General features: G+C 55.7%; 1 protein-coding gene across 6 annotated transcripts in view; it reads right to left on the bottom strand.

The window, feature by feature from the left end:
- Nucleotides 1–5,529: 5,529 nt before the first annotated feature.
- The window catches only part of DISP3 (dispatched RND transporter family member 3), a 58,289-nt gene continuing 39,953 nt past the window's right edge, over nucleotides 5,530–23,865 (bottom strand). For 3 of the 6 annotated variants that reach the window (XM_035307725.3, XM_035307723.3, XM_035307722.3), the window contains 14 exons: nucleotides 22,698–22,846; nucleotides 22,334–22,495; nucleotides 21,403–21,564; nucleotides 18,988–19,149; nucleotides 17,873–18,009; nucleotides 16,365–16,549; nucleotides 13,616–13,746; nucleotides 13,365–13,537; nucleotides 12,459–12,585; nucleotides 11,785–11,930; nucleotides 8,935–9,094; nucleotides 8,045–8,158; nucleotides 7,478–7,644; nucleotides 5,530–6,744 (listed from right to left, as the gene is read on the bottom strand). In XM_035307725.3, coding sequence (XP_035163616.1) covers nucleotides 6,382–6,744; nucleotides 7,478–7,644; nucleotides 8,045–8,158; nucleotides 8,935–9,094; nucleotides 11,785–11,930; nucleotides 12,459–12,585; nucleotides 13,365–13,537; nucleotides 13,616–13,746; nucleotides 16,365–16,549; nucleotides 17,873–18,009; nucleotides 18,988–19,149; nucleotides 21,403–21,564; nucleotides 22,334–22,495; nucleotides 22,698–22,846 — 2,338 coding nt within the window. In that variant the 3' untranslated portion in view covers nucleotides 5,530–6,381. The remainder of the gene's footprint in view (nucleotides 6,745–7,477; nucleotides 7,645–8,044; nucleotides 8,159–8,934; nucleotides 9,095–11,784; nucleotides 11,931–12,458; nucleotides 12,586–13,364; nucleotides 13,538–13,615; nucleotides 13,747–16,364; nucleotides 16,550–17,872; nucleotides 18,010–18,987; nucleotides 19,150–21,402; nucleotides 21,565–22,333; nucleotides 22,496–22,697; nucleotides 22,847–23,865) is intronic. The other 3 variants (XM_078330374.1, XM_035307727.3, XM_035307726.3) reach the window with 1 other exon arrangement.

Here is a 23,865-nt window from a genome sequence, read left to right as displayed (position 1 = left end):
ACCTTAAAGGACCTGGAAGGCTGGATGAAGTAACCTCAACTTAATTCTGGAGGCAACAGGCAATGCTTCAGGCAACTATTGCTGCAGTAAGACTGTGTAACAAATCCCTCAAACTCCATGGCTTTGCATGACAGTTACTTACGGGCGTCAGCTGGGAATCAGTTGACCTACACCAGGACCAGTGCAACTTGGCTCCAGGCCACACGTTGGGTCAAGTCAGTTCCATGTGTCTTTCAACCTGCTGGATCCAGTGGGCCTGCTCTTCCCAGGGAGGCACAGAAGCAGAGGGAAGTCTCCTCGGACAGGAACTACAAGCCTGCACTGGCCTGGCTCTCGACAACATCCCCAGAGACAACAAAAATCACATGGTTGGGCGTGACATCATTAGGACAAGAAAACCTATCCCACCAGCAGCTGGAGAGGGACCAGCCAGGGACAGAATAGTGCCTGTTTATTGAAGTGCCGTGCAATTCCAAGTGTATAAATGCTGTCTTGAGTTGGGGCAAATCTGTTTTATAACAATGATGGTGGGGTGATGGCTTTAGAGGTATTGCTGTGGCCAAGCCCTTGGCAAACATCATCTTATTGAAACACAAACATGCATGATGGGTATTATTCTACTGAATGGATGGGCAAATAGGTTAAGATGGGGTATGTGACTTGCCCACATCCACACAGTTAATGGAGGTGTAAGATGTAATGAATTTTTCTTCAAAGGTTTTAGCCTGTAAATTGTTAAGTACAGGGAGTTCTGAGATCTTCTCCAAAGAACTAATGTATCAGCATGTTCAGATCCCCTGTTGTTTGTTCTCAATTTCAAAGTTTAACTTCCTGGTTTTCTTTGCCCCCTTACCCCTAGTTTTAGTAAACAACTTTCCCACCAGTTCTAATCAGTAGTTCTTATCTGTTCCCCTGGTAACCTGCTTTGACCTGAGTCAACTTTAGATACCTTTTCTGTAACTATCCTTCCCACCAAACTGCTCACCCCACCACTCTGGCTCAAACCCTTGCTCCCTTTAAAATAGCCAGTCAGAATTAGCTTAGACTGTGCAGTCCAACCCTAGCCACTAGGGGAACGACATAGCAGTAGGGGCTACCTACGTCAGGGATAAGAACCCCTCCCCTCCCTTGTCTGGGTGTGTGCTCACCATTGCTCCATCTGTGAGATGCAACTTTCTGCAGAAGTAAATTGCCTTGCTGAGAAAATTTTTATTTGAGTGTTTCTTCTTTTGCAGCACCAAAAATTTACATATAACACAGGGTAAGGAAGGGTTCTGTGACTACACCACAGGATGGCTGCATCCAAACTCCGGCCTCTTTCTGTTACCCTGTGTGGCCCCCTCTGAAGCACCCGCTCTGCTCAACTACAAGGGTGGGCAAGGGAGCAGCATCAGGCAATGTCATGCTGCTGATCACTCCAAAGCCTCTGACTGGGACTCTGGCTCTGGAGCAGGGCAGGGAGGTCTCACCTCATTCCTGCTCAGGGAAGGCAGGGAGGGTGCCTGGTGCCCATCCCAGCATCTCCTGGCAATGCCTCCAGGGCAGAGCAAGTCAGTTGACATTTGCTGATGACTTCTGAGCAGGGGGTACGCTCCTTTTCTCCTTCCTCACTGCTTGTTCTCTCCTCCATCCTCAATCCTGCAGCCAGAGAGAGCTTTCTAAGGAGCAAACGACAGCCACGTTTCTCCCCTGCTTACAAAATATCATCTAGATAATACATTTCTGTAGTAAAAAAACAAATCCAAGAGTGTAGAAAGATTTATAAAACCTTCCTCCCGTCACGTTCTGCCATCTGCCTAGTACCACTCTCCCTGCACACACAGGTAAGCACTGTTTCCATTTTTCTTGTTTTCTTCAGAATTTATTTATGCATATGCAAGCAAAAGTGAGTACATGTTCTCTCACCCAGCCATTTTTTTTTTACACATAAGCTAGCATATTTCACGCACTGTTCTGCAAGTTCCCCCCCCCCACCATTTAATGTATCTTGGCAATTTTTTCATGTTGTTATACAGAACACTTCCTCATTCTTAAAACAGCTACAGAATGTTCCACCATCCCTGTGCCAATGGATGTGTGGGGGCTCCCAGCCCTTTGCTGCACTGGACAAGCTTCTAGTGAGTCACTTTGCACTTGGCCAGCGTAGTAAGTTTAGCAGCAGGATAGATTCTCAGAAGCAGCATTGCTGTATCAAAAGAACGTGAGAATGTAATTTTGATAGTTACTGCCAAATTACTCTCCACTCTGGCCACCACCAACACGTGACAGCCGGTGTCCCCTTAGCCCAGGCAGTAGTGTGTTATCAACCCTGTAGATCTTTACTGAGTAGATAAACATCAAATGGTCTTCTGTTGTTAAAAGCCTTTCACTGTAATCCTGATTCCCTCCAGGATGAAGTCTAGCTTTCTTGGGTAGACATGGAAGTGAGCATAGCTTTGTCCTTTCTCAAGGCTCCTTGTCAGCTCGGGAGGTGAGGGGGTGGACCTGGACACAGCTCATGTCTCTGGGCTTCAGTTGCTTAGCAGTGAAATAGAGCAAAAGCGTTCTCTCTGATGAATGCTCTCAAGAGTCCTGAGAACGCACAGATTCTTGCCCAGGCAAAGCAGGCACTCCACACACATGGGCACGCATTGATACCTCCTGGTCTCCAAGGGGAGGGAGAAAGAAGCAGGGACTCAGGGAACCTTGGCAGGAGGTAGAGGTCCCTCTGCCCTAGCTCTCCTCCTCTCCTAGTGCCTTCGGCCCCTCCTCTGTGCCACATGCTGCCACCTTGTCATGCTAAATGCCTGCACTTCCTCACAGACCTCGGGCTACCTGCTGTGCCCGAGCTAACAAAGAGCATCTCATTAACACTCAGCAAAGCTCGTTAAGACTGTGAGCTGTGCATCAGTGGCAAACAAAGGTCAAGGTTCTTTACGTGGGAGTTAGTGCCTCTGGGTCCCTGTGGCGCCAGTATTCACAAACAAGATGAAGGGGGATCTATTTGGAGGTAAGTAGGCAACCAGTTGTATGACCAGAGTGCTGGAAACTCCCACTCACGGCCTTCCCCGAACCTGGTCTTGGCCCAGCTCCTGGAGGAAAAACACACACGGGGCCGGACAGGTTAGCTTTGATGAGGAGACGCAGACCTAAAGTTGAGAATGCCATCCCCAGGGGTGAGCCTGGCTGGAGGCTGGCGGGGAGGGAAGCTGCCGGGCAGCCTGCTGGGTGCGCGCTCTTTCCCCTCTGGACCTCTGAGTGCTCATCTGTGAAACGGGAACTCCACTTGCAGAAGTCGTGAGGGATGCATCAGAGGTGTACAGGTGCCACGGAGCCCTTGCTACCCTAAGGAAGATGACAGTGACACAGGGCCTGCCTCCTCCACCCTAGACCTGCCCGCCCAGCACCCCCGCAACACCCTGAAAAGGCAGAGGCCAGGGGAAGGAAGAGGAGCTGTACCGCAAAAGGAGAGGGGTGAGACGAGGGTTTCTTCACAAATGGGCATTCTTTGTTTTTGTTTGAGACAGTCTCACTCTGTCTCCTAGGCCAAATCTCGGCTCACTGCACTCTCCACCTCCCAGGTTCAAGCGATTCTTCTGCCTCAACCTCCCAAGTAGCTGGGACTGCAGATGTGCACCACCATACCTGGCTAATTTTTCTATTTTTAGTAGAGACAGGGATTCGCCACATAGGCCAGGCTGGTCTTGGACTCTTGGCCTTCTGTGATCCACCCGCGTCGGCCTCCCAGAATGCTGGGATTATAGGTCAAGCCACTGTACCCAGCCAAATGGGCATTATTTGAATGACATGCAAATGATATGCAAATGATTCTATCTCCATATTAAAACTAAGTTTTGGGGAAGTTCTCAGGACAAGTACTTGGAAATGTAGATCTTTTTCTAAGCACCTCCTGGGGCATCCTATTTGCCAGCCCCTTCCCCTCCCCACTGCTACTACCAGGCCTCCTCCCACCAGCCTGTCCCATACTCGATGCATGGGTGGTCATTTGGATGAGGATTGATCCTGCAGATGTGGCCTCATGCACATCTGGGGACCGCTGCCAGCAGGTCCCAGGTCAGAGCCCGGCCTGTGCCGTGATCAGGCCCTTCAGGGCTGTGTGCTTAGGTGCATGGTCCTTCCCCTCAGTGACTGCTTTTGGGCCTCCCAGCATCCAGGTTTCCCAGATGTTGGATGGGAAGATGCCCAGGTATGAAGCATTGTACAAACACAAGGGTTCTCATTCTGGATTTTCTAAGAATGGGCCTCTTGATCTGATCACCAACCTCAGACAACCCTGTAACCATCATCAGCCTTTGTTAGACTGTACTGAGAGGCTGTGAATCTTAATGGCTGAGGATACACCGGGGGACAGGCTGGTGGGGCTCGGTGCCTGGCTCCACCATTGTGTGGCTGCGTGATCCCCGCAAGTCAATCTCAGATCCTTGGCTGCCCTGTGTGCAAAACAGGTGTGACTGCACCTACTCTTCATGGTTAACAAGTGAGCTCACACGTGAGAACCCTGCTGTGTCCCCGGAGAGAGATGCTGAAGATCTAACTCCCGGTACCCGTGAATGCGAGATTCCTTGAAAATAGGGTCTTTACAGATGATCATATTAAGATGAAGTCACTAGGGTGGGGCCTAATCCAATATGCCTGGTGTCCCTTTTAGAAAGAAGGTGCCGTAGACAGAGAAACAGACTAAGAAGGTCACTTGAGGATAGAGGCAGAGGCTAGAGTGACGCAGAGACAAGGAACTGCAAGGCTGGTTTGCTACCAACCAGCAGAAGCCAGAAGAGCAGGCAACACTGTCCACGAAAGCCTGCAGGAGGAACCAACGCTGCCAACACCTTGCTTTTGGACTTCCAGCCTCCGGAACAGTGAGAAGAAACTCTTGTTGCGGAAATCACATAGTGTGTGGAGCTTTTTTATGGCAGCCCCGGGACACAGACACAAACCCTGAAGAGAGCCTCTAGCAGTCAGTGCCGTCAGCTAGGCTCACTCACTGTTTGCTTGATGTCATTCTTCACCATGCATGGTGGGTCCAAGGTCTAACAGTCCCTCAACAAACACTTGCTAAGTGGAGGACGCCATGGTGCATGTCTGCCTTGCATCCTCAGGCCCCCAGTTAGTATTTACAGAAGGCCAGGAGGGCTGGCCTGGAAACCACCTTTGATGTCTTTCCTACCCTCAGGGATTCATTCTAGCTCAGTCCGAGTCCACACTCATCAAGCGCAGTGGCAATGTCCATCCCCAGGGAAAGAGCTCAGTGCCCAGCACCATACTTGGCACGCCAAAGGCAGCCTCAAAATGCCCCTCTGTGGAGTCAGTTGGACCCTTTAAAGAGAAGAATCTCTTGAACCCCACCTCCCCCAGAGCATCCTGTGATCTGTTCCAGGAGGGTCGGCACCCTCCAGCCCACCCCCGCTCCCTCCAGTGCGAGCCCCAGCCTTTGTGCCAGCTTCAGGATGGGCAGTGCACACAGTCACACTTCAACTTGAGAAATGTGGTGGAGCCAGCAGTGCTTAAAACGCTCATGTTAACAGCAGCATCTACAATCCCACGTCACTTTAATAGGAACCCTCTGCCATGAGCAGGTGGCAGGCATGGCAGCTCCTCGCCACAGCGGCCACCCGCTAAAACATCCACTTGGAGTAGGTAGGAAATATGAGGGCTTGGATCTGTGAGGAAAGCTATGCTGAGCCCCACAGCCCCCAAAGAGGGCCTTCAAGGGGTCCCTTGAGACTGCGGCCAGGGGTAGGACATGCAGAAGCCCAAGCCAGGTCCCTCTGTCTTCTCTGGCCAGGACCAAAAGGCCCAGGGAGGGCCACAGGGCCATTCAGCACTGGCCGCCATAAAGCTGAAGGGGAGGGTTATGGGGGGCCAGGGGGTGTGAGGCTCCCCCCCCACACCAAATCCACTGTGCTCGTCCTGCAAGACCCCAAGGGCAGCATGGGACTCGGAGGCAGCTCTGGCTCTGCCACCGATCCAGCGACAGGGCAGTCACTGTGTCCTGGTGCTTCAGTTTTCACATCAGTAGAATGGGGGCCACCCTGTAACATCCACACCAGAAGGCTGTGAGCACTGAGGCAGTGTAAGAGGGAGATCCCCTACAAAAGTCACCTGACCCCCATGGTGACCGGGCATGGAAGGAGGGCTGGTTTCTTCTGCCACTGGGCAAAAAGCCTAGCGTAGCTGCCAGCAGCCCGGCCTGTGGGGTGGCGGCCATCTCCAACTCCCAGCTCCAAAAAGGCAGCATGGTCCACACCATTTGTATGGATGTCAGCCTCCACGCTGGCCCCAGGCCCAGGCTTGTGGACACAGCTAGCCGGAGCCCAGCTGGGAAGCAGCTCCTGTCTCCCACCCATGGGACCAAAGGTGCAAGTGTCCAGAGCCCGGTCCGGGCTATAGGGAGGCCCCTGCGGGCAGGGGGATTTTATAGCCGCTCCGCAGGAGCACGAGGCAGGCGCCCAGCCCCAGGGCCCCTGTCAGTAGCACAGCACCCAAGGCCTTGAGGAAGGAAGTCCGGGTCCGGGTGAAGGAGCCGGGCGCCATGATGCCCAGCAGGGCAGTGCTGACGGTCAGCGTGTAGAGGATGGACACGCCCGTGTTGAGTGCCACGATCTTGCCGAACTTGGCAAATGGGGCGATGATGCAGAAGAAGAGGGGCACTGTGGCGATGACCGTGGTGAGGGCACTGGAAACGATGGCCACGCCCACGTGTCGCACGGCCTCCAGTGTACGCCACTGGCGCTGCGATCGGGCATCCTGGGGGTGAGAAGAGAGCTGGGGGCCCGGCCTGCACATGGGACCCCTCTGGCCAACACCTGGGGAATCATGCACCCCCACCCCAGGCTGGGTTCCTGCTCTGTAACTGGGATGAGAGCTGCAAGCGACCTCACAGGGCTGGGAGGGCAGGCACACAGTGGGTGTTGCTATGGCAACAGGACGCTAAAGTCTGCACAGTAGGTCCTCATAAATGGGAGCCCTGCTTGGAACTCATTTTGTTCCTTTGACCACAGGCAGTTAAATGTGTAACTGATTTGATTTTTACATATTTGTGAATGTTTTCACACCAGTGCAATTCCTAACTAAGGAAAAAAGTTGTTACTAGGCCCAGATCCTTTGTCACTGAGTATGTAAATATGTCCTCACCAAGCCACCAGGGGCTGGAGCAGAGTTGTGGCCTCTGGGTCATGGCTGGAAGGAGAATGAGCCATGGACTTGGGGCAATGGGAAGAAGGAAGGGTCCTTAGAATCCTGTGTCTGGTCCAACCCTCTCATTGCTCACCTGGGGAGACTGAGGCTGGGGGGGAGTGGACCTTAGAACTTGATGCCCTGAGGCTTGAGGATCAGCTTTGGGAAATCTTAGGTCCTAGAACGCAGCCTGCGTGTGGGTCCTGGTACCGGGGTGTCCAGCTGCCCTTGAGGGTCCCTCAGCTGCACTGAGCTGAAAGACCCAGTGTGGGTGGTAGGAGGGTAAGGCAGGCAGGGTGCTCACCTCAGCCTGGTGGGGGGGCAGGTTCTCTCCAGCCAGCAGGTAGCCTTCAACCAGGTGGACGCAGTAATCCACGGAGGAGCCAACAAGGATGGACAGGGAGATGGCTTCCACCGCGCCCATCTCCCAGCCGCTCCAGTACATGATGGTCACCACCAGGCACACGATGCCTGTGAGGGGACAGCAAGGGAGGCAGCTTGGACTCCTGCCCCGGAGGACTTAGGGGAACAGGGACGTCTGGAGTCCAGCCCCACCCTCAGGTGACAGGAGGGACAAGGCACACTGAGGAGGCCCCCCAGGGAGGGGTCAAGTGTAACAACACTTCACTGAGCTGAGGGCTACTACCTGGGTACCCCAGCTCTGCTCGGGAGCACAGACGTGCGGGAAAGACAGACCTATAAGCCAGTGCCCCAGATGGCACCGGCAGGTCTTTTGACATGGGGTGTGGGAGGGGAAGCCTCCAGCGACAGTGAAGGGTTCAGAGAAACTTGCTATCTGGAGGCCATCAGGGAGACCCTGCCTGTTGCCGTCCTCACCAACTGGATTCCTGCCAGCCTCTCACCCACGTACCCAAGATGCTCAGGAGCACGGGTAGCAGGAGCAGGATGTGGGTGGTGAACACGGCCACCGCGGCCACGCAGATGAGCAGGGACAGCACCAGGCCACACAGGGCGCTCTGCACCCCTGCAAGGGAGAACAGGGCCTCAGTGCACTGCTCTATGGGTGACTGCAGCCAGCTGTGCTGCTGGGGTGAGCCCTTGACCTCTCTGAGACTCCAATTCTCCACCTGTAAAATGGGGTCATAACAAGACCTACCCCACAGGCCTTGTTTGGAGTTGAAGAGAACACAGGTCAGGCCCTCAGTCCAGAGCCTGGCACCTACGGGGGGCTGGTAACTGGCAGCTGCCATCATGGTCATGACTGATGCTTTTTTCTTTTTTTGAGACGGAGTCTTGCTCTGTTGGAGGCTGGAGTACAGCGGTGTGATCTTGGCTCAATGCAACCTCAGCCTCCCCGGGTCAAGCGATTCTCTTGCCTCAGCTGCCTGAGCAGCTGGGACTACAGGCACGTGTCACCATGCCCAGCTAATTTTTATATTTTTAGTAGAGAGGGGGTTTCACCATGTTGGCCAGGATGGTCTCGATCTTTTGACCTTGTGATCCGCCCACCTCAGCCTCCCAAAGTGCTGGGATTACAGGCATGAGTCACCGCGCCTGGCCTGTTACTTTTTAGGTGGCCAAAGTCCAGATCAGAGAAGATGGCCAAATGCCCCTAACAGGAGAGGACCCAAACTCCGGCCTCTGATGAGTGTTCTGGCCATTGTGTCACTTCTTTTCCCCAGGGCTCTTGGTCAGGACGGAGAGTGTGGCTCACAAAGGCTGCTTCGCACCCTCCCTGCCCCAGGTCCCTCTGCCTCAGCCCCTGCATGCCCAGGGTGGAGGGGCGGGGCTGCCGCTTGCCTACGATTTCCATGAAGATCTGCTTCCAGTGCTCACAGGTCTGGAATCCCCTGTGCAGGGCTGAGCCCTCAGGGAAGGCCCGCAGCTGCTGCTGGAGGAAGCTCTCCCAGCGCAGGTAGTCCGAGTATGTCTGGAAGGAGGATTTGCCTTTGTACGTGGTCTGTGGGGAGAGAGAGGAGCTGGTGAGACAGGCAGGGGCTATGTGGCCCACCCAGTTTGTTCTGTGGCCACTAGTGGAGTGCTGTGTGTTTTGGGGAGGGTATGAATGATGATTCAATCCAAAACGAGTCCCGACCAGCTTCTGGAGGCATCATGTGATTGTTACGGCAGCGCTGGTCCAGATGCAACCACGGTCCTGGCCCACCAGAACTCCCTTCAGCTCGCAGGGCCCCCCCATGCTTTCATGTCCACGCAGAGCGCATGCTGTTCCTTCTGCCTGCTCAGCCAGTTCTTGTTCATCCTTCAAGGTTTTCTGGGGTCCTGTCTCCTCCAGGAAGCCTTCCTTGATGCCCCAAGGTGGGCCTCCTTTGGGGTCTCCAAACCCTCAGTGCTTCCCCAGCTCTTGTCACTGCCTGGAAACCTGCCTGGCCCTGGAGGGTGAGACTGGGAATTGCAAGAGCAGGAGAAGCCTGGCTGGCCCACAGTGCCCAGCCCTGAGGGGTGCTCACGGATGAAACAGGCACTTGCCCTGCTCTAGAAGGTTCTTAAGGTATCTGCTTATCAATTCTGCTCTTGCTGCGCATAAGCCAGTTCACAGGAGTCCGTGTGTATGTGTGTGCACGTGCAGGTGCGTCTGAGGGCTGGTGGGGTCAGCCTAGAAGTGGGTGCCCTGCCATGTGGTAAGCCTGAGTGGGGAACTCTCTCCTCCCTGGAATTGCCTGGGGCTTCAGCCTGCAGAGGGAGGTGAGTTCTGATATATGGTGCAACATGAATGAACCTAATACCGAATAAAATGAACCAGTCACCAGCCAGGAGCATTGGCTCACACCTGCAATCTAAGCACTTTGGGAAGCTGAGGCGGGTGGATCACCGAGGTCAGGAGTTCGAGACCAGCCTGGCCAACATGGTGAAACCCCATCTCTACTAAAAATACAAAAAATTAGCCAGGCATGGTGGCGTGTACCTGTAATCCCAGCTACTCGGGAAGCTGAGGTAGGAGAATCGCTTGAACCCGAGAGGTGGAGGTTGCAGTGAGCCGAGATGACTCCACTGTACTCTAGACTGGGTGACAGAGTAAAACTCCAGTTCGGAAAAAAAAAAAAAAAAAGAAAATGAACCAGTTACCAAAGGACAAAAGCCATATGATTCCACTCACATGAGGCTCCCTAGAGCTGTCAAATTCATGGAGAAAGTAGAATGGTGGGTACCAGTGGCTGTGGGAAGGGGAGGGGGAGAGTTGGTTTTTAATAGGGACAGAGCTTCACTTTGGAAAGATGAAAAAAGTTCTGGAAGTCGATGGTGTTAATGGTTGGATAACAGTGTGAACATACTTAACGTCACTGAATTGTATGCTTAAAAATGGTTTGGGCCGGGTACGGTGGCTCACACCTGTAATCCCAGCACTGTGGGAGGCCAAGGTGGGTGAATCACCTGAGGTCAGGAGTTTGAGACCAGCTTGGCCAACATGGTGAAATCCCATCTCTACCAAAAAATAAAAAATAAGAAAAAATTAGCCAGGCATGATGGTATGCACCCGTAGTCACAGCTACTGGGGAGGCTGAGGTGGAATAATCACTTGAACCCAGGAGGTGGAGGTTGCAGTGAGCCAAGATGGTGCTGCTGCACTCCAGCCTGGGTGACAGAGTGAGTGGCTAAAAAAAAAACCGGTTAAGATGGTCAATTTTATATTACAGTAAAATAAATAAAGAAACAAACAATCTTTAAAAACCCATCTGGGGCTTTGAACTGGTGTCTGCGTTTGCCTAGGGTCTTGCTGAGGGCTCTGAGGCCCTCCTGGCTGGTGGCTGGTGGCCAGTGGTTTCCTTGCTTGTACAGTGAGTCAAACAAACAGTAGGAAGGAAGTCAGGGCGGGGGCCAGAGAAGAGTCACCTCCCCCCGTAACCTGTCACATTTGTTCTTACTCCCCAGGCTTTCCCGTGTGTTCTTATCTCCACACCTGCCAGAGGGCTGAAGGGACCTTTAACCCTCTTCTCTAGAGGAGGCCAGAGGGGATGAGTAACTTGCTCAAGGACACAGAGCACACCAGGATCCCAGTGAGGACTGAGCCCAGATGTCTGCATGGAGGCAGCAGGGATGGTCTTGCCAAGCCTGGGAGAGCCACGTGCCAGGGCAGAAAGGTCCCACAGTGCCCATGAACCTGGCACTAAGTAAAATAAACCAGCCACCGGCGTGTGTGGGTTGTGTGTATGTGTGTATATGTGCACAGGTGTGTGCCTATGCCTCCTTGGGCAGAGCCCAGGGAGCATCCAGGGGTGACAGAGGCAGCAGGGAGGTATAAGGGATGGCCGGTCCCCTGGCCTCCCTGAGGGAGGCTGCCAGGGTCTGGGGCCCTGACCTGGCTTCCCACAGTGGCAGAGGGGGGCATCCTCGACTTCTACCGGCCCCTACAGACTAGAGACTAAAAAATACCATGGATACCCGGTTAGTGGAGAGGGAGGAAAGGAGAAGAGTGGGTGGAAGGGAACTGGCAGGCCACCCAAGGGGAAGGAAGGGCAGAACTCAGTCAGGTGGCCTGGTTAAGCACTTGACACTGACACCCACTAACTGTGTGACCTCAGGTAAGTCACTCCACCTCTCTGGGCCTCAGCATCTCCCCCTGATCTGGGATCAGAGGTGGCACACATGGGGCAAGTATGCATCACAGTGCCCAGAGAGGCTGCCCAGGCTCACCGACTCGAAAGCCATGGAGATCCACTGCACGCGGCCCTCCCTGACGCCCACTGCCCCATGGGACAGCTGCCCCGGGAGCAGGTTGGGCTCAGGCAGCTCCTTGCACTCAGGGTGCAGCATCTGCAGGAAGGAAGAGATGCTGTAGCCTGCAGGAGAGACAAGAAAGGGAGTGGGTGGTGGCCTTGGAAGAGCCAGTCCACCCCGTCACACCTGTGCCCACGCACTCACCTACCTCCGAGGCTTAAAGTGTTTGTAACCAGTGGCAACGCCATTGGGAAACCTACAACACGCATTTGCCATTGGGGTGGAACATGACATGTGGGGCCCTCCCAGGGATACCCCTGCAGTGGCCTCCTCCAGGTTGGCTGTGGACCAGCCCCTGGCCCCAACCCCAATTTTGGAAAAGCTACCCCTGCAGGTGTGCCCCATATCCCACACATGCGCACCTCTGCACTAGTCCCGTTCACACACAAGCCTGCTCACATCTGAAAACCCTTGATTGCCGGCACACACCCCACCCTGGTGTGGACACACACAGCACAGATACACACCTGCAATACACCCACACGCCAGGCACTGTGTCCTTCGGGCTGTCTACCTTGGCCCACGGCCTCTGTGCCTCCCATGTCAGTCCATCCTCCCTCGAAGGAACCAGCTCCCCCAAACCCACGCACCTGAGGGTAGGCACTGGGCCCCGCCCGGCTTCACCAGCTCGGAGTTGGCTGCGATGGCCTTGCAGAGACGACACAGGTGCCCAATTTCCTTGAAGAGGTCAAAGCTGCTGTCATAGACAACGCTGCCCTTTCCCAAGGAGACACAAGCCGGCCCAGGCCGCTCAGTGAGACGCGGACTCAGTCCTGAGTGCTCACCCCCAGCCCCAGCGATGCCACACAGGCCACTACGGCTCCCCTCCTCCCCTGCCCCCCCCACCTTACCTGGACTTCTTCCTTTTCTCCCCACCCTCCCAGACAGCCACATCCTCACTGTCCCACAGCACCTGCCTGGTCCCCTGGCCCTGCTCTGAGTGCCTGCAGACACCCAGTGTGGACTGAACACACAATCTCCTCTGACTCCACCTTGCTCTCGACTTACTTCACCGCTGCCATTCCTGTATACCCCATTGCGCTGTGACTACTAAAGGCAGGGTATACCCAGCCATCCTTCCTCCCAGGAATCCCCGCACCCACTATGCCCAGTTCAAAATGGCCAGGAGTACATGTGAAGGAGGGGCGTCCTAGAGAGGAGAAAGCCACGGCTGAGCTCAGAGCAAGGGGGAGGGCCGGGGAGGGCAAGGAGGTGTCCACACCTGGACCACCCTCTCTCCATTCTAGTCCCTCACAGGCAGGCAGCCCCCTTGGGCCCTAAACCCAGATTCCCGGGTGAGTCTAAGAGGTGGACGCTGCTGAGTCCTCAAGAAGAACAGGGCCCCCAGGAGCCCAAGGGGGTTCTGTCTGGACTGGAAGAGCCATCGAGGAGCCAAGAGGGGGTGGGAGGCGCTGGACATGGTTCCCTGGGCAGGTGCTTATTTGCAAGTCTGTTGCAGCTGAGCCCTCGGCATCTGCCCGATGCAAGCCCCATACCGGGTCTCCAATGACGTGGTTGTCCACCTGCCGGGTACGGTTGATGCCAATAATGCCGAAGACCACGAAGACCATGGCCCCGGTGTCTACCAGCGGCCGCACCGCTGGCTTCCCGCAGCCCGTGTTCACGCAGGGGTTGAAGCCGAAGGTGGCTGAGAGACGGGTCTTGGGCACTGGGAACAGGGAGGCAGAGCTGTAAGGGCAGGAGGGGCCCAGCTCCCGAGGTCCCTACCTGTGTGCCCCTGCCATACCTTTCTCACTAGGCACGAAGAAGAAGCCTTTGGTTGGTCCATCAGGGCTGGAGCTGAGCAGGCAGCCAGGGGGAGCCAAGCACACACGCCCATGGAAGGGGGGCTTGTGGGATTGGGCGAAGTACAGCTTCCTGTGGAGGCAACGGAGGCCGGGCTGAGGCCAGAAAGGCCAGGAGGAGTCAGGGAAGGTGAGGCCAGTGGTCTGGGGCTAGGGCTGGTGGTTAGTGGGGTCTGGACTGGGCTCTGTCCTTATATGGGGATTTGTTCTCGGGCTGGGGGAAGTGCCCTGGGCCAGGGGTCTGGAGGCTGTTCTAGCTCCGCCTCTGCCAAGGCTGATTGTGGGAACCTAGCCAAGGTCTTTCCCCTCTGGGCCTTAGTCTCCCCATAGGAGGCATGAAGGGTGGAGAAGACCAGCAGCTTTCAAACTGTCCCCCAGGGGTATGAGGGTTCAGGAAGGACTCCAGGGCCAACCCTAGCGGTTCCCGCTCAGAAGCCCCCAGCCTCGCCTCAACCCTAACAGTGAGGAATTCTCTAGATTCCACAGGGAGGAAGGGCTACAGGGTCAACAGCTGGCTAACCATTGGACCCACTGCAGCTCAAAGTTCTTTCTAGAATGTTTCCAGCTCATCTAGGCAGCCTCCCTGAACCCTGGTCACTGATGTGTCTGTGCAGAATGAGGCCAGCCTGGGGCTCAGGGGAGGACAGGCAGAGGGGCCCCCACCCCTGAGTCAGGGTGCCAGGCTGGAAAGGACCCCGTGGGTGCTGTCCTGCCATTTTCCAGCCTCCCAGCTGCACCCTCAGCCTCATGCAGAGTTTGGCCTTCTGTGGCTGCTTGACGCTCCAAAGCCAGCCCTGTCAGAGACCCTGGAAAGGACCCAGCGAGAGATGTCCTGCCATTCCCCAGCCTCTAAGCTGCATCCTCAGCCTTATGCAGAGTTCAGCCTCCTGTCAAACAGCCTCCAGTGTTTGACACTCTAAAGCCAGCCCCATCAGAGCCCACAGTCCCCACGTCACCCAGCCCCGTCAGAGGCCACAGTCCCTGTGTCACCAAGCTCTGACAGAGCCCATAGTTCCTGTCACCCAGCCCCATCAGAGGCCACAGTCCCCGTGTCACCGAGTCCCATCAGAGCCCACAGTCCCCACATGTCACCCAGCCCCCTTAGAGGCCACAGTCCCCATGTCACCCAGCCCCCTCAGAGGCCACAGTCCCCGCGTGTCACCCAGCCCCATCAGAGCCCACAGTCCCCGAGTGTCACCCAGCCCCGTCAGAGGCCACAGTCCCTGTGTCACCAAGCATGGCCTCACACCACTGTTCTCTACCACAATGACAGTGGGGCTATTTCTTTCAGAGCACGTATCATAGTTTATAATGACACTGCTGTTTACTTGTTAGTTGCCTCTCTCCCGATGGATGGCCTGAGGGCAGGAGTCACATCTGTCTTTGTCACTACCACATCCCCAGCACAGTGCTGGCACAGTTGGAGCCCACGGTTTGTTAAATCCGTGAACGGCAGAGAGAGACCTTCGGCTAACATGGCCTCCACGGATAAATGGATGCAGGGCCGTGTTTACAAAACGGGGAATGAAACCCCAGAAAATGTGCCCCTGGCTGGGATGGAGATCCTGAGAACACAGAATTCAGCCTCTAACTTGGCATGCAGTGGGGGCCGATTTCACACCAGGCACTAACAGGCATTGGGCCTGTGGCAGATGAATACAACAGAGGCACCCCCTCACTCTCCTTCCAGCGTAAGGGGCGGGGGCATTCAATAAATATTTTCTGAATTCATGATGTATTTAGAGTGTGGGTGAGTGCCTTGTCAAGGAAGAGCGGTGCGTACTCATTCATTCATTCATTCATTCAGCAAGTACTTATCTGCACCTGCTACACCAGACACCATGACAGGTGCTGGGAGGTGGCACCAAGTGAGACGGTCAAGGTACCACCACAAGATGCCCATGTGCTCCCGTGGGAAGACAGGTGACACTGCAGGTCAGCATAGTGGCAGGTGGCAGTGGGGCCAGGAGCGCAGTGGGTGACATATGGAAAGAGGTTGGACATGGTGCTCAGGGAGGGACAGCCTCTCCCAGGAGATATTTGGACAGTGGCTTAAATCTTGAGAAATTGTCTTGCACGTGAGGAGCTGGGGAAAAGCATTCTAGGCAGAGGGTGTGCTAGAGGGACACCAGGTGGCCACTGTAACCCCTGAGGAGCTATCAAGAGGGGGAGCAGTTCCTGGGCCTGCCATCTTTCCAATGTTCTCCACTACCCAGCCCTGAGCAGAGACCCATCTGAGTGTGTGGAAATGGGTGGCAGTTTCTTAAAGGGGACTGCTGGCCTCCCTCAGGGCTGGGTGCAGTGGCTCATGCCTATAATCCCAGCACCTGGGGAGGCCGAAGCAGGTGAATCACCTGAGTTCAGGAGTTTGAGATCAGCCTGGCCAACATGGCAAAACCCCATCTCTACTAAAAATACAAAAATTAGGCAGGTGTGGTGCATGCCTGGAATCCTAGTTACTCAGGAGGCTGAGGCAGGAGAATCACTTGAACCTGTGAGGCAGAGGTTATACAGCGAGCCAAGATCATACCACAGCACTCCAGCCAGGGCAACAGAGTGAGACTCCATCTCAGAAAAAAAAAAAGTTGGGGGGCCTGCTGGCATGCCTCATGTGAAGAGAGAGAAAAATGAGAAAAGGGCAAAGAAGCAGCGGGGCTGGTGGGCACTGGCTTGTCTGCCAGGCTCTGTTACCGGGTGTGCTGCTGCTCCTTGGTGGCCACGTAGAAGCTGAAGTCAAACTTCCAGCCCCGCTTGGCATCACAGGCCAAGGTCGTCAGCATCCACTTGCAGGAGGGGCTCGCCGCCTGGAGCAGCCCTACTGTAGACATACAAGCGGTCAGCTTCCTGGTGAAGTTACCAAAAGGCGCTCTATATACCTAAGCAGTGGGTTGACAGAGACAAGACACATGACTCGGGGGGGCTGCCTCGGCCTGGGCCCGGCCTCAGGCTCCGTCCCCTCCCGTCTCAGCATAGTTCACCCTGTCCCCACCCTCGTAGTCGGGGACAGAGCCCTGGGCGGAGGCTTGGGTGGCCTGGGTTTGAGTTTGGCACTTGGGCAAATCCCTTCCTCCCTCTCTGAGCCTCATGTCTTCCTTCAACAATTGCTCACTGTCTGCCCCATGCCAGGAACTGTGCCAGGCTCTGATGGGCATGGCCCTTGCCCTCGTGGAGCTGGCAATGGTGATGGCTCCCAAGAACAAGGAAGATAAGACGGGACAAATGACAGGGAGAGGAGGACAAGGCGAGAAAGGTTCTGGGGCAGGACTGTGTGGGCCCGACAGGCATGCCAAGACCTCAATGAGCACCAAAGAGTCAGCCACGTACGAAGCCAAAGGAAAAGCTTTTCAGGCAGTAGGAACAGCATGTGCAAAGGCTCAGAGGCAGAAAATGCCTTAGAGACCTCATCTTTCAAATGAAAATATAAACCCTGAGAAAAAAAATTGGCACGTGTCCCTGACACCATGGAGGGTGTACCATGTTAAAGAAACACAAATGAGCCTGGGCAACACAGAGAGATCCTGTCTCTACAAAAAACAAAAAAACAAAATTAGCTGGCATGGTGGTGTGTGCCAGTGGTTGTAGCTACCCAGGAGGCTGATAAGAGGATCCCTTGAGCCCAGGAGGTCGAGCCTGCAGTGAGCTATGATCATGCCACTGTACTCCAGCCTGGTGACAGAGCAAGCCCCTGTCCACCCCACTCCAAAGAAAAGAAAAGAAACACAAATGACCCCCATGAAGGAGAAGACTCAAGTCTGTGCTTGGGGACTCCTTTCTGCCATGCTGGAGCAGCTGCCAAGGGCAGCAAGATTCCTGGTTGCCACTGCCCAAGCAGGGACTGCGCCCAGGCGTTCTGTACTGCACACGCCTCACCTCACACACCTCCAACAACGCTGGCTGGTGCCTGTCGCATCCCCATGTCACAGATGAAGAAACTGAGGCTCAGAGAGAGTAAGTAATCTGCTCAAAGACACACAGTTAATAAATGGCAGAGCCAGGATTTGAATCCAGGCCTGGCTGACTCAGAAGTCCACGCTGCTACCACTCAGCAGGTCCCTGTCACAGACATGACTGGTGTGGGGAAGTGGGCCCTCATCCTCAAAGCTGTGTCTCCCTCCCTATGTGGCCAGTGCCCACAGTGTGGCCCTCAGGGCCCCCCACCCCCAGTGGTGGTGGCTCGCTTCATGGCAGCCCAGGCTCACCTGGAAGGAGGGCACCTCTCCATCCCCAGGCAAAACAGCTTGCCAAGGAGCAGGCAGGCTGGCATTGAGGGAGAGCCTGTAGACAGCAGGGTGGCCTTTACTCTTCACTTTAGAGATGTACACAGTGCCCAGGAAATCTATGGACAAATGAGGGATGACAGAGGGGCAGACCTGACCTTGACTGACTTATCCTGACCCTGAAGCAGGACACCCTCAGCTCTGTTGACTAAAGAGCTGAGTCCTGGCCTTGGGCTCATCTCCAATGCTGACTGTGCCTCTCTACTGGACCAGGTCCATGGCAATGATAGTGGAGGAAGTGATGGGCAAATGGATGGGGTGGGAGGGATGGTGAGGGAGGTGATGGGCACATGGATAGGGTGGAAGGGATGGTGAGGGAGGTGATGGGCACACAGAGGGGGTGGCAGGGATGGTGGGGAAGGTGGACACTAGGATGGGGTGGGAGGATGGTGGAGGAGGTGGTGGGCACTGGGATGGGGTGGGAGGGACGGTGGGAGAGGTGGTGGGCACTGGAATGGGGTGGGAGGGATGGTGGGGGAGGTGGTGGGTACTGAGATGGGGTGGGAGGGACGGTGGGGGAGGTGGTAGTCACTGGGATGGGTGACCCAGGTGACAGTGATGGAGGGTTCTATGGTGAGGTGTGCCAGTGATGGTATAGGGCTGGCGCTGGGAATGACAGTGGTTAGGCAGAGGTGGTGACAGTGCCACAGGGTGATAGGGATGGACAGAGTTCCCTCGATTCCTCCAGTACCCTTGTCCCACCCACCTCTGAGGGAGACTCCAGTAGGGATAAGCCAGTGTTCAGGGCCCGGGACTCCCGCCACTCCCCCAACCCCCCGACACTCAGGAGATGTCTCTGGTGCACAGGGAGGGCCTGGGGAGCACCACAGACCAGGGTGTCAGGGGAGCCTACTGTCCTGGCAGGATGGCGGGTGAGGGCCCCAAATTCACCCCCCTTCCCCAGCTCCTCTGCAGTGACCAGGAACACACATTTTTCTTACAGGAGAATCCAGAAAGAATTCTACCTGCTCCTCTCACAGGGCCCCCAACCCTAGCACCAGGGAGGATTTCCCCACACTCCCATCCCCAGCGCTCACCCTGCAGGGTGGCCTCAGGCCGGCTGGCCCAGGAGACCCCTGAGCCTCGCCTCTTCTTCTCCAGGGACGTCCGGATGTTGTTCTGCAGGCTGTGAGGCTTCTCCTGAAACAGACCTGCCCCCCAACGCCACATCAATGACAGCAGGGCATCCCGGGCTGGGCCTGATGGGCAGAGGGAAGAGGCTGGGATCTGAAACAGTTTCAGGAACTGGGGCCCAGGGACTGGAGGGGGGTGGTCAGGGGTCAGAAAAAAACTAGGAAGAACTTTTAAAAAAATCAAATACTGAATTTATAAAAATTTTAGGCCCAGAGAAAGGCACCATCAGCCTGCCCAGAGAAAAACATTGAACCACCCCTGCTCTCCCTCTCTGTGCCACTCTGCCCTCTGTTGGGTAGGGACGATGCCACACTTCCCTCAGGGGTGGGATGTCACATCCTCTGCACCCAATTTACAGGCATGACTAGAAAGCCACGGTCATCAGCTGGCGGACATGATGGGAGACATATATTCCTGTTTTGCCTCAAGTGTTGTACGTTAGCCTTTTGAGTTTTTTTAATTAGAAATGAGAGAAACTACACCTTCAAAGTTCTAATCCTCACAGCCATCCTGCGGCAGTTCCGTGAACCCCACTTGATGGAGTGGAAAGCAGAGGTGGAGGGACCTGCCCAGGGAGTGACCTCAGCCCTGTTTGGGTCTGGCCTCACCTGCCCTTTGTAAAGCTGAAGCACTCTGCTGTACTCTGGAGGGGTCTCTCCAAGAGGCAGTTCCAGAGGAAGAGGTACAGGGGGCAGGGGCTGGGCTGTGGGTGGGGTTCTGGCCCCAGATGTTGTTGGGGAGTTTGGGGTTTGTCCATCTGCGGAAGGGGAGCAGGCCCTCTGAGCAGGCAGGAAGCCTGTGGTGGCAGTGATGGAGCGCAAGGCCACACCCTGGCAGCAGGGAGAGGAGCTGGGGACGTGGCCAAGGCTGGCTCTGAGGTTCCAGGGGCTCCCCCAGTGCCTCTCGGAGCTGCAGTGGATGATCATGCATTTGGCTGCCATTACCAAGGGGAAGGCCAGGTTAATCTGAACACCGCCCTAATTAAACGAAGGCAATTACAGCAGCCAGCAGACCTGCTCCCGGGAGCTGGAAGCGCTCACCCAGGCGTCTTCTCATTTGGTTTCTAACTGCCCTGGCAAAGCTGGATGACCTTGGGTTGATTTCGCCTGCCCCCACTCCACTCCCCCTCTGTAAAATTCGGCCTGGACCAGCTACCTCAGAATCAGGGAGCCATCTCTATCTCCCCTCCTTGCTCATTCCTGGCTCCCACGCCATCACCAAGCCCTGTGGAAACCACCTCCTAAAAACCTCTGAACTCCACCATGGCTGCCATCAGCATGGGGTAATCTAGAATACCCCATTAGCCTCCTACCCAGCCTCCACCCAGTGCCCCAATCCACTCCACACAGCACCTGGGAGACTCCATCACCCCGCTTCTCCACTTAAACCCCATGACTAGTCTCCAGTGACGATCAGAACAAAATCCAGAACCCTCACTTCCGTCCCCCTGCCCTGGCCCAGCCCACCAGCTTACAACCTTAGCTCCTGCAACTGCCTCTCTCCAACTTGGTCTTGGTCTTCCCACCTCTGTGGCTCTCCTCTGCCTAGACTCCCTCCCTACCTGGCTAACCCACTCCTTCCCACCTCTCCCCTCACTGCCTGGCTAACCCCATCCCTTCTTGCCTCTCTCCTCCCTGCCTGGCTAACCCCACCCCTTCCCGCCTCTCCCCTCCCTGCCTGGCTAACCCCACCCCTTCCCTTCTTTCCCCTCCCAGCCGGGCTAACCCCTCCTCTTCCTGCTAGGCTGGCTAACCCTTCCTCTTCCCTCCTCTCTCCTCCCAGCCTGGCTAACCCCACCCCTTTCCTCCTCTCCCCTCCCAGCCTGGCTAACCCCACCCCTTTCTTCCTCTCACCTCCTAGCCTAGTTAACTCCTCCTCTTTCCTTCTCTCCCCTCCCAGCCTGGCTAACCCCAAATTTTCCCTCCTCTCCCCTCTGGGCCTGGCTAACTCCTTCCCATTATTGTGAGTTTTGGCTTAGATGTTACTTCCTCCAGGAAGCCTTCCATGATGTGGGCCTCTAAGACTCCCTATTCTTCCTCCACCAAAGCTCAGATCTACTATTACAGTGACCAGTCCCTTGAGCTGGATGTGGACTTCCTGAGCTTGGGAAGCCTGTGCCTCCCACCCACCACACTCCCCAGAGCCAGCACCCAGCAGGTAACCCACAAGCATCTATGGAATGAACTGTGGGAACATGGGGGCTCAGAGGTCAGTGGGACTTAACTGAGGTCAGGCATGAATGGGGAGCCCAGATCCTGCATCTCTCAGACCAACAGCCTTTGAGACCTGGACACCCAAGAGGGCAGGTAGCGCCTCACCTGAACAGGTGATGCAGGAGATGCCCTCGGCGCTCAGGTTGTACTTGAGGTCCAGCAGCACCTGGATGTTGGTATCGGGCCGGAAGAGCAGCGGGGCCCGGCTGGCGGGGCGGAGCCGGCTGGCGAACACCAGGGACAGGATGAGGATGGAGACGAACAGCCCTGTGAGGAAAGGGCGCTACACTAGGCGGGGCTGGGCCCAGCTGGTGCATTCCCAGTGGGCTCCCGAGCGCTGTGAGACAGCTGCTCTGGTTGTGGGGGCCGGAGTGTCCTAAGGGAGTGGGGCAAGGCCCTGCATGCCAGTCCGTGGGTGAAGTTTCCTGGGGATGGTCCTCCAGGGCCAGGGATCAGACGCTTTGTGGTGTCCCCTAGGGTTTGACTATAAGCTATAAGCTGACACTCCTGGACAAGAAGCAGCCACCACCTCGGAGCACCTCATAGTTTATGAAGAGCTGGTGCACCACTTGATCTCACACAACTCTGAAATACTGTTGAAGACGACAGTGATAACAGCACTTCACATTCACTGAGCACTCACTGCATGCACGTGCTGGGCTGAGGTCTTTACATACTCTCAAATCACAGCTGCCTTCCTAGCCACACTTCTCATCCTCAATTACAGAACTGAACACTACACAGACTGGAATAGCCAAAGTCACACAGCTAGGATGTGGCCAAACTGGGACCCAGGCTCAAGTGGATCTAACTCCAGGGCATGTGTGCTCTGTTCTGCTGCCCAGTGTGAGGCTGGCACACAGCAGGGGCCAATGAGCAACCGCTGCCGTGGGACCAGCTTCATTCTACACAGGAAGGAGGGGGGTTGGAGAAGGAGAGACCCCACCTGGTGCATCTGCGAGAGGGGTGGGCTCCCAGTGCCTGTGTTTTGGGGGTGGAACTGCAGGATGGGGGCAGGGGCAGAGGGCCCACTTACCCACGATCACCCAGCGGCTCTTGACAGCTGACCACAGGACCCAGTGGTGCAGCAGCTCCTGCAGCTGCACAATGAGCTGGCCGCGGCTGCCCATGTTGGAGGCTGGCTGCAGACCCTCGGGGGACACGGATACCAGGGACACGTCTCCCAGTTCCAGTGACACTGCCAGGGCAGAGCAGAGGCCCGTCAAAGCCCACTGTAATTCACGCTCACTTCCAGGGAAGCCCAGATGCTTGGTGAGGAAGCTCCCAGGCCATCCTGTCCAGCCCCCTGCCTCAGGACCAACTTGTCAAGTATTACTCCCCTGGCAGAGGCAGTGCTGGGTCTGGCTGGGTGAGCAGGGCAGGCCCATGCCAGCTCTCACCTGGCTCTTCGTCAACTTCCAGCAAGGGGATGTCATCATCCAGGTAGGGCATGGGGCCCTGGGTGGGACTGCTGCCAGCCTGCTCAGGAGCTGCAAACATGACTCCAGGGAAGTGCAGGGAGCTCTTGCATCCACAATTCTGGTGGCAGCTGTGGAGAGAGTAGGGGACAGGGGTGAGCCAGAGGGGGTGAGGCAGGGCCCTGGGGATCATATGAACCCAGGTATCACAGTGCTGCTGATGTCATACATGGGATACATACCCCAGACTTTTGGGAGCTGGTCACTTGGTTTCTTTCTAGTACCATCTACCCCAGGGCCCTCAGGTGCCGGTCTTCCTCCAGAGAGATAAATGGTAACAGCAGACATCACCCCGGATGATGACACACAGTGGCCCCGGCACTAAGGTGATCAAATCAGGGCCTCATTCTGCTGCTGCTGTGTGGCCCAGGGCCTCTGCCACCAACTAAATACTCAGGGGAGCCAGAAGGAGGACGAGGGCTGGGCTAAGGGTGTAGCTGCATGGCTGAGGTCTCAGCTGGAGTTAATGCATGAGAGATAAGGCTCACCCTAGGGACCTGGCACAAGACTAATCCTCATGGTTTATATGAGCACTGTGTGTGTGGCTAATACCACTGCCATGTGCCAGCAGCAAGCCAGGAGCCCTGCGTGGATGATCTCAATTAATCCTCACAGGACTCACACACAGGGATCACAACTGCTTCAAAGAAAAAGAAACAGATGCAGAGAAGTGAAGTCACCTGCCCAGAATTCCATGGCTGCCAAGGGAGCAGGCTGGGCTTGGAGCCCACGTCTGACTGATTGCAAAGACGACTGTGCCCAGTAGGACTATAGGGGGACAGCCCCAGACTGGGGAGCAGGGGCAGTGGGCTTATTTGGCATCTCTGTAGATTAGAGGAAGGTGCCCTTTCCCCACAATGCTGATTGTATGTCATGAAACTGTCATGGAAAACAGTCATATCTGAATGCCAATGGTAGAGAGAGCAGAGCTTAGCCAGGGCACCTGTGGGCAGTGCCCAACCCATGCCACCACAACAGGGTCCTGAAGGGAGAAAGTGTGAGTAGGAGAGCTCAGAAGTCCATCTCAGGCCCAAGTCTAAGCTCCTCGCTGGGCCCTTCTCTCCCTCCAGCCCCTTCAGGGCTCACCATG

Source organism: Callithrix jacchus, chromosome 7 (assembly GCF_049354715.1).
Source record: "Callithrix jacchus isolate 240 chromosome 7, calJac240_pri, whole genome shotgun sequence".
Classification (NCBI taxonomy): Eukaryota; Metazoa; Chordata; class Mammalia; order Primates; family Cebidae; genus Callithrix; species Callithrix jacchus.
The sequence above is the reverse complement of the archived record's forward strand: the minus strand, read 5'-3'. Positions and strand labels throughout refer to the sequence as shown.